General features: G+C 37.3%; 1 protein-coding gene across 1 annotated transcript in view; it reads left to right on the top strand.

The window, feature by feature from the left end:
- The first annotated feature begins 394 nt into the window (after nucleotides 1–394).
- The window catches only part of ESR1 (estrogen receptor 1), a 55,218-nt gene continuing 45,274 nt past the window's right edge, over nucleotides 395–10,338 (top strand). The window contains exon 1 of the mRNA XM_010283189.1: nucleotides 395–725. Within this exon, the coding sequence (XP_010281491.1) occupies nucleotides 422–725 (304 nt within the window). The 5' untranslated portion in view covers nucleotides 395–421. The remainder of the gene's footprint in view (nucleotides 726–10,338) is intronic.

Here is a 10,338-nt window from a genome sequence, read left to right as displayed (position 1 = left end):
CCCAGATCATTAAGTTATCATTGATCATTTATAGAACACTTGTCTGCTAGAGTTTGGGACTTACTTTGAAGTTTGTGCTGTAAAGAAACATTTATTTAGTCCCAATTACTGACTGACTTTTGTGGGGCTTAGGCAACTATACAGTGTCACTAGAGTCCTGTCTGAATTTTAGGAAGGAGTGCACTATTCCTGACACTATACTTTTAAAAATAGTTTTTATCTCCAGCTACTAATGTAAGATTCCATATATAAGAGGAATTCTTCAGAAAATAAACCGAAAGTTAATGCTACCTGGGTCTATCAGCAGCAGCTACTGGTTGGCTGAAGCCATGTGTATGCAATATATATGTTCAAGGAAAGGAGTTCATTATCTTCTTGTGTGTCTCTAGGAATCCGGAAAGACCGCAGAGGTGGGCGAATAATGAAACAAAAACGTCAAAGAGAGGAACAGGATTCCAGGAATGGGGAGGCTTCTTCTACAGAGCTGCGAGCTCCCACCCTTTGGACAAGTCCACTGGTGGTTAAACATAACAAGAAGAACAGTCCAGCCCTGTCCCTGACGGCAGAACAGATGGTCAGTGCCCTGCTGGAAGCTGAACCACCCATAGTTTATTCTGAATATGACCCAAATAGACCATTCAACGAAGCCTCTATGATGACCTTGTTGACCAACCTTGCAGACAGAGAATTAGTGCACATGATCAACTGGGCAAAGAGAGTTCCAGGTAAGGAAAAAAAAGCCCCAGTGGACTATAAAAGCCTCTACATGACAAGCCAATTTCATGCAAATTGTTTACTTACGTATAAATACATTAAAAATCAGAGATTTTATGTTATATTTGTTGATAAAAAAATATAGTGCGATGTAAGTGACTTTTGAAGAAAGATCTATTTAAGAAAAGATATTTCCCCACACTATAGAATGTTGAACAGTTTTTTGATTGCAAATCTTTTTTCAGCTAAAACCTAGCAAAATTAAAGGTAAAAGCAGATTACATAAAGCCAAATCTAATCTATTTGATTTAATAAATTATATTAATTATTTATATCCCTTTTGAAAAAAGGGTTACTCTCATGTCTGTAATGTAAGCCATAAATTCAGCATCACTACTGAGCACATAAGTATTAATATTATTTATTTATTTGCCAGTTTACATTTTTGACCATAAATCACATATCTTCCATGAGTTTTCAGTCTGAGTTTTCAGTCTGAAACACAGAGCCATAATAGCAATTTTTGTATGAAATTTTTTCCTACTGGAACTAAATGTTTTTATTTTTATCCTTTTGGTGCATCATAGTTGTTAAGCTACGAACCCTCTTTTCTGGAAGGGGATTACGGAATTGTGGGAAGTATGTGGTATGTTTGGTTGAATGTATGTTACTCATCCATTCATGTGGTTTACTTAATTTATATCAGTGAAATGAGAGAGTAGTGTTGTAATTAAAGTTTGTAATCTTTTAAAATTTCAGTCTACAAGACTATTTTTCATAAGTTAACATTTAAATGTTTATTAGAAATTTATTGCAAATGCTGTACTTTTAGTCTTGTAAAAGTACCAGCATACACGGTAATTTATACTTTATAATTCACTGGGATTCTGATCTCTTAAATTTTTACTGTAGGCATTTATTTCATTAAAATTATGTAGCTGCTTTATGAAGGGGTATTAGAGAACATCACCACAGTTCTCACTCACATAGTGCATTTACCTCAACAGCTTTACAGCTGGGTTATGCTGTTTTTCTGTTTTCCTTCATTTAAACTTGGCAAGAGTCTTCCTGGTAAATCAATAACCCATAAAATCTGAGTCTTTTCCAGTCCTCATGGGTTCCCTTTTTACCACTTTTCACATGTCATTTTGTGGGCTGCAGCTATGATCAATGAGAACCTGTGGAGTGTTTCATTTCTCATCGTATCTTATAAGAAATCACCTGAGAATTCTGTTCTTGACAAAGTCACGGTGGTTAAGGCCTGATCCACAGTCTGTTCAACTCAAGGGCGGGTTCTCCTGGTAACTTAGGTATGCTTTGGGTCATGCCCTTACAAAATGCTTTTGAAAATGAACATATGTGCATAGTGTTAAAGTTATTCACTATCAAAACAGCTAAATTCAAACAACTTTTCTACTGATTTTAGAGATATAACTAGTCTAAGTCTGTTAAATCCATTAATTTATATTCAATGTGCATATACCACATTCTAAATTCATTATGTTGTCCAACAGGAAACCATTGTCTTCTATGACATTTGATTTTGATATCTAATGTGATTAATGAATACATGTTTAGATACAAAGCAATACTGTTAGGGAACTCAGATCTCTCTTTCATTCAGAAATCTCTCTAAAACTGTTTGTCACAAAGTGACTACATCTGGTGAAGATCAAAAATCTGCCTGGTTTACCAAAAATATCCTTCATTTCCCAAGCAAGCTTCTGAAATTGGAAAATTGAATTTATAAGATTATCAACTATTTGTGTATATCCAATGTATTTTACATTTAAATAAACATGCTTATTAATTGACAAAATAGCTCCTGCGGAGAAAGTAAGCCAAATGACTCTATGTATATGCATTAATAAGCACTCTAACAGGTGAGGTTTGAGATAAAACTGGTCAACTTTGGTTAAAAAAACCCAAAAAAATCTTTTTCCAGTCAGAGTTTGATCTATTGGGCACTGTACAAACAATCATACCAAAGGAAAGTCCTAAAGCAGGAGAGAGAGAATATGAATAGTTTGGCAGTTCTGAAAGTGCTGGACACCTAGCTGGTTCTTGGTGTTGTGGTTTGGAGGACTGTATGCATGAACAAAAGCAGAAATTAAAGTATTTTAGAAAGCTGATTTAAAAGAATTCAGTCCCTGTTGCTTACCTGCCTCTAAAATTAGGTTCTCTACAGGGTTTTGAGAGTAGGAGTTTTGGAGCTGGGTGCTTAAATCTTTTTTTTGGATCTTTCATTTGGTCCCTAGAAAAGCTTGAGTGCCCTTAGTTGCTGGTATTAAATCTAAGAAGTACTTACCACCTTTCGAAGATTGGGCCTTTGCTTGGACTCTTTGCCCAAGTTTTCTTCTGCTGGCAGGTACTGGCAATTAATGCACATTAAGAGAAACGTTTCTGGCAATATAAGCCATATTTTCACGTCCACAGTATGTTGCCTTTGAATACTCCATTATTACCAGGAATATTGCTTAACTGGAGAGGATTTTCATATACTTTATGCATAAAGAGAGGAACTTTTTTCTGTCAGGTGAAGTATTTTGTGCAACAACATTGTGGGATATCACTTAGTTATTTTCTCAGCTAATTTACTCAGGTCTCAAGCTTTGGTATCAAGCGTAAAAACATCTTTTTCTAAAAAGTGAATGTGCTTTTTACCAGTAGAAAAAAAGCAGTTGCAGGAAACAGCCTCTCCTGTGCACACCTCTCAAGCCTTGGAAGAATTGCACGGGTTCATTTAGCTAAATGTGGGCACTTAGCTGACAGAAAAGAAGGAGCAAAGTCAACACAAGTGACTGGATTGAAAGCGTGTTTGTTGAGGAAGGAAGAATTTTATAGGAACAGAGCAGAAATGCCATGAAGATAGAGCTTACAAATAAGTGTAAGGACTTTCAGGGACATGTCTGGAGTTTATTTTGCAGTGTAGGCTTTAAAGAAGAAGGAATATGTCAAAGCTACTAGTAAAGACATTGTTTTGGTCAGCCAGTCTTTCCGATGATGTAGATAGGTTTGTATGGAAGAAGAAACAGCTAATTAGAAGATGTACTGGAATCCATGTACTGTGAATCCATTCTACAAAAAGGAGTAATGAAAATTATTTTATGATGCACTGCATAGTATAATGTAGGCAGAGAACTGTTGCAAAGCCATGCTGAGGATCATCTCCAAAATGAGGTGTGTATCTTTACAGACATGACATGATTGGGAAGGTGAGAACTGGTCTGAATCTTAATTGCAACTTAAGACTTGCTTAAATTGACACTGCAATCTTAGCGGTGTTAACAAATTGCTGGGGAAGAGAGAACTTGTGGCAGCTTCTTGTGCATAACCTTAAAAAATTATCTTCCATATAACATGGCTGTTGTTAACTGAGGTTCTAACAAAGTTCTCCCATGACAATGCAATTCATAACATGCCAAGCGCATAAAAGCTTGTTTTAATTTTCTGTCGAAACCTTGGCCACTGATACAAGTGGGTTTGCCAGACTGCATGAACAAAAATCTTGTACAGTGTCCTATGACATATACAAAAAATTCAGAATCCCCCCAGGACTTGCTCTTTACATGGTCTAATGGGGCTTTTGGCTTAAGTCCTCCCAGATGGCCTCGTAAGGCATCAGTGGTGCCTTCTGATCACCCCAGCCAGCTGGAATAGCAAGCAGCCGCACATAGGGCGGGGGTAAGCAGGTTGCGATGGGCTAGACTTTACAGACACATGGAAATTGAGCCGCTTACCATGTAATTGGGACAAATCACTAAAAATCACATGTAGGCAAGGCACCAGCTTAGATAAATAAATGTTCTGCTCCTTTCTGAATCATGTATTCCTGAAAGATATGGCTTTCTATTTTCTTCTTGGTTTACATACCTTACAAGGTACCACCTCCAGTCTCACAGAATGAGGCTTTTTAGTTTAGTGAATTATCGTCATGGTCTTTGATGCAATGAGCCAAACTTTTACTTTGCTTTTCTACAGAAATGCTGATACGTCAAAGGAATTAACTTATTCTATTTCATTATTCACTTACTGTGTATATAATTTAATATCCATACTTTGAGTACTGAATTCTCTAAAGGCAGCTGGTATGTTCAATGTAATGGTCAATAATTTTTTTTTGTGCAGAAGCTCTTGAGATGGTAAGAGACATTACAAGCTTATACAGTGAGTTTACGGTAAAGAGTGTAACTTTAAGGAAATTTTGTTGCAAGGGCGAAGTCTTTGGCACTGCTGCTACAATCTTGTATAACTATTTACTACAAGTACAGTAGCTGTACAACTTAATAGTCCTAAAATGGTACGCTGGGCATACAAGCTTTGAAGTTTTGAGATGATTCACTGTGCTGTACTTATTTTATGGCTTCATGAACCGAGAAGATAAACGTTTTGGCATGGATTTTTTTATTTCAAAGCCACAGAAGTTGTATTTTCTTAAGATATTGTTTTCCTATTTGACCTTCTAAACTGCTCTGTTTGTTAAATTAGGAACAGTGTGTAAAGAGGCCAACAATAGCCACAATTTTACACTGCACTTCAGTGACACCAAACCTTGGAAAAAAAAAAGTCAACTTGCAGTGTAAGGAAAGAAGTCTTGTATAGAGTGGTGTGTGTTCATAACCCTAGATGTCTTAGGTGCAGGACAGTTCACAGAGCTTCTAAATGTAGTGACCTTCTTGGTAATAATTTACACTTAGCTTAAAAAAAAAGAATGGCTTGCAATTCCTGTAATAAATTTTAATAAACCTTCTAAAATATTCATTTTATAGACTATTCTCCATTGATTAATGGGGTTTCTGTGGATATTGGTATAATGTTATTAAAAAAAAACACCATCCCTCCGCTTACCTGTTTAATCTGTTGAAGTGATGCTCTAACTGCTCCCCTGAGTACTCAGGGGAAACACAGAGGAAGCAAATAGATCTGTAAGCAAAAGAGAAATTATAACTAGCACCTGGATCTTACTTTATGGCTGCTTTGGCTAATTTAATTTCTGTGAAGTTTCAATTCATTACTATGAGTGTAAGAGATAAAAATCAATCCTTATTGTGAAATAAGGTAATCACCATTTGAATTTGAACATCAGACTGAGAGGTATCATGCAATAGCATGATTATGCACAGCAGCAGCTTTAATATTGTTGAATATGAAATAAAACCTTTCCAGCCCTATGTTTTCTTAGTCAGAGAAGCATCTTTAGTCTTTCGTGTCTATCTTGTGCAAAAACAAACAACCCCCCCTTTCCATCCCCTTCCCCCAGCTTCTGGGTGCTCTATGAGACAAAGCCACTCTTGCAAGTAGATTTTGTCTTTATTATCTATAGAATTGTCTTTTAGTGCTTTTGAAACACAATGAGGCATATTTCCTCCTGTAGAGAAATTTAAATTAGAGAAAAGAATGAGACCATGCGGCACAATGTCTTTCCGGTGAGAGACCGAGGGGAAGACGCTGATTTTAAAGGACAGGGAGAAGTCTGCCACAGTTACATACACCGGGAGCTTGTGTCAGATGGGGAAAAGCCAAAGCTGAGAAGAGGGAGGGGAAATAAATGCATCAGGACTAGGGTTAGCAAGCTGACCAGCACCAGGAATCCAGCTGGGAGAAAAAGTAGAGAGGACATGCAAGTGGACCAGAGGAAGAAGTTGCTGGCAATCAGTCAGATGAGCCAACATCAAGTTCAGCAGCTCAGTCGTAGACCTCTTACGTGCTCCCAGGGCTCCTGCTGGGGCAGCGTAAATTCCCCAGCGGTCATTTGAAGCTGATGGGTCTGGTTGCTGCCTGTTCTCTCCGCCACAGGAAGAGCCTTGGGATGTTGTCTACTCACTATCCCTGTCCCATGTCCTCTCTCTTCCCCCAGGAGTTTCCTGGCGGTGGGGATTACATGAATATATTCAAACTGGGGCACTTCATTTGCATAAATTTTCAATCAGGGGAAACAGAGAGTGAGGAGAGGAAAAGCAGTTAGAGACCACTGCCCTAGTTTGACTTTTCATCAAGGTTCCTGTGGCCAGGTTAAGGCTTTTAGGAGAATGGGTAGCTGCCTGTTAACAACATCAAGTATCTGCATTTTCTGTCGTCACATCATCAGGAAACGTTTCACATGGAATGGCCTTTGGACTGAGATTCTGAAATTACTTTCAAAACTTGCTGTTGTTACCCACCAGGCTCATTAAGTGGAACGCTGCGTGCGCCGCGTCTAAGCCACAGCCAGGCCTGTACCTGGCCACTGCTGAAGTGCCGTGCACTTCACCTCTTAGCTGATGCTCCGAAACAGAAAGAAATGGAATCTCTGAATAAGCTCTCAAGCATATCCTAGAGGGGTTTCTGTATACACACATTGCAAAATTTCGTTTTGTTTTTTTGTTTATTTTTACTAGATTTTTTCATAAACTCCTAAAACTAATTCTGTAGCTTTGCAGATTTTATTTCTTTGTCCAGAAGAAGAAAGATATTCTGAAGAATAAGTCCTGTGTTGACAGCATTATGCAAGTGCATCTGTTTGAATTCCTTTTAGCAATGTTCTGTGGCCACAATTAAAAGCTCTACTTCATATGTGAGGTGATATTTTGTTCAAAAGCACGATAAATGTCAGTAATTCTTTCTAATATTACAGAAATCCCGTGTTAGAGTAATCCTGTAGAATTATGGAAAGTGTTATAGTGTCCTCTCATTCACAAGTGGCACTTTTACGTAGAGGGGTGACTGACAAAAGCTATTGAATCAAGCATGTTTTCCAACCCTCTAGCCTCCTTGAATTTGGGAGAGCTGTGATAACATACAAGTTTATAAACAAGTACAGAATGAAAGTTACTGTCCTTTATTTATGTTGCATAATTGTAATTATTTTCTGTGCAAAGGACAAAAAAATGGCGGTGGCTTTTTTTTCTTAATCAAATGAGTTTCTGTTAAGATAGAGCTGAATGTGTAACAAGCTGTGAGAATTTTTTTTTTTTTCCCCCAGATAAAGTGTGTTTTGTGTATTTAGGAAAAAAGGAAATATAGCTAACAAGATTCTGCATAACATTTATCCAATAAATCAATAACAGTTGGAACCCCAGTATTTCTTTTTAAATGCTATAATGTTTGTTTCCCCAGAGATGTCTTGGTTCCATTCTTTGTTTGTGGAAGTCAATAGTTTGAAAAACAATTAATACAGGCATCCAAAGCCATTAGCTCAGCACAATAATTATGTTCTACTCTAGGTGATTATTTTAAAAAACAACCTTCCTTAGATTGATGAACCTCAAATAAATCTCTTCATCTAAATATCCTTGAACGGAGTATGTGCTGAAATTTAAATTTAAATCTGTAGCCTGTAAATCTCTGTTTCTACAAGTATGCACATCTCCAAATACATTTATTAAGATTATACAACTAGTCCACGTATGTAAAGTTCCTTATGTACATAGTGGTTTTAAAATCAAGACCCAAAGTGCTATGACAAGGCCAATTCTGTTCAGAACTTTCCAGAGTAGGAAATATTTTAATCACAAAGTTTTGAATTTTTGAGCTTCCTAACAAGCTGTCTCAAAGAACGAATATCTTCAGTAACCAAAGTTGACTTGCTGTACGTAATCTTGCTTACCTTTTGGTCATGTAGTGGCAAATGAGAAATAACACCCAACAAGTAAGCAGCTAACATTCTTTTACCATGAACTACTTACATGTTGAAGTTCATTGGGCATTGAATAACATAAACATTCTTTTTATAGTAAATATTTGAAGATGAAATTCTATTAGTCTTGGCAAACAAAGAGGCAAAAATGAGCATCCACAGTAATAATTTTTATATTTTTAGTCAGAACTTAAGAAAATTAAATACTTAAACTGTAATATTTTATTTATAAAAGAAATTACCCTTTTATAAAAACATTTCCTGGTTTCTTTTTTTTTGGTTGATAAGTAATTTACACTCTTGGATGAACATATCTGTCTTAGAGTCTTCAGCTATGCTGAACCCTGGAGCTTTCCAAGAAACGCTCATTAATTTCCACTCTAAGTAAACAGTAAGTAATGATCCTTCCTGATTTATTTATTTCTTAAAATAATTTACAAAAAGAATATGCTATTGTTGGAAAGCACTGATGCGATATGTATGTGCATGCGCACATAGCCATTGTTCTCTGTTCACATAATTCACATAAATTGGCCCTTTTTACTTGATGTTTAATAACTTCAGCCTCATTCTTTTCGTTTCTCTCCAGTACTACATCTTTGAGCACAATCAGCTGTAATTCCAGTTTAGAGGTTATTTTAATATCATCTGTATTAGTTTTCTGTTGAAGTGAGTCATTCACTAAAATCTCACATTAGATATATAGGAGTTTTTAAGATACATAGAAATAATTAGGAAAGATTTATTGCAGGTGACTTCTGGATAGGCTCTTGCCCTGTCTGTATCGCTGCAACGGTGCATTATATGACACATCTGTTACACAGCTCATTTATTTTCTTTGATTACCTCTCCAGGAAATGAACTATGTGTGTAAAGAGTGTGTTGTTTTGTCTATGTGTTAGTTACGGACTGCTGTGAATTTAAGCTAGTGGAAGCAGGTTAAAGCATATCCCACAGCGGAACGGGGCATGAGAAATCTGCGATTGCCGCCTTCCTCCAGGAGTTCGCTCTCAGCTAAGAGTGGCCATAAGAAAATATTGCCTTCCCTCTCCCTTATGGAAAGTTCTGTTCCTTCTAAGACACGTAGCTGTCTGTCATGGTTCTCAGCAGGGAGATGAACATGAGCTATTTATCACTGCAGCTTGAGTCTGTGTCTACACCTAAAACTTCCTAAGCCTCTCGAAAAAGAGGAGTCCTGGAACCAGGAGGGCGGAGTCAAGATCTTGACTTTGGCTCAGTGTCCTGCTCCCTTTCCCCACCCAAGAGGGGCACTGCTCAGGAGGCTGGGTGGTACCCAGCTACCTTCTTGGGTATCTTGTGAGCAGGCTGACCTCAGAAAAGGAAAATGCATGTTGGCAGAAATTTCAGTGATGTTTGTCTCTGCAGCCTGGGATTTTTTGTTGGAGTTTTTTCAGTTAATCCAGTAGGAAGTCATGAGCCCCAAAAGCAAGGATAATATACAGACAAGGGGAAAAGTACAGTTCAAAATCTCACTTAGACTCTATTCATACTGTGATGTGTGCCTGTTACATTCTGGTGCACTTGAGGTGATTTAGAAAATTAAAATTCAAGAAATCTCATTTCACTTGATTCACAACGATAGGTAATGTGGCATACTGGGTCAATTAGAAATTTTCCAGGGAATGTGAAATCTTGTCAATAACCTAATAATGAAACATCTTCAGCACCAGCTGCTGGCTCTCAGAAGACATGGCTGCAAATAATGAAGTGGCTATATGGGCTGCGGACAAGTGAGCCAAGTGTTTAGTAAAACGTTGAACAGTCTCTAACCGGGTATGTTTATTTTATTTGAAATAACTGACCAGAATAAAGCTGAAATCATAATATTGCCATACTAATATAAATGAATGTAGTATTACTGCATGTCTGACCTGTTTCAGAAATCTCCTTCAACTGCTACAAAGGTAGTATTTCTTACAAGTTTCACACACACTTGTAGGACCTACTTTGTGGGATTGTAGTTTCACAAGTATTTCTTCCAGTTGCAA

The sequence above is a fragment of the Phaethon lepturus genome, unplaced genomic scaffold (assembly GCF_000687285.1).
Source record: "Phaethon lepturus isolate BGI_N335 unplaced genomic scaffold, ASM68728v1 scaffold8940, whole genome shotgun sequence".
Lineage (NCBI taxonomy): Eukaryota > Metazoa > Chordata > Aves > Phaethontiformes > Phaethontidae > Phaethon > Phaethon lepturus.
The sequence above is the reverse complement of the archived record's forward strand: the minus strand, read 5'-3'. Positions and strand labels throughout refer to the sequence as shown.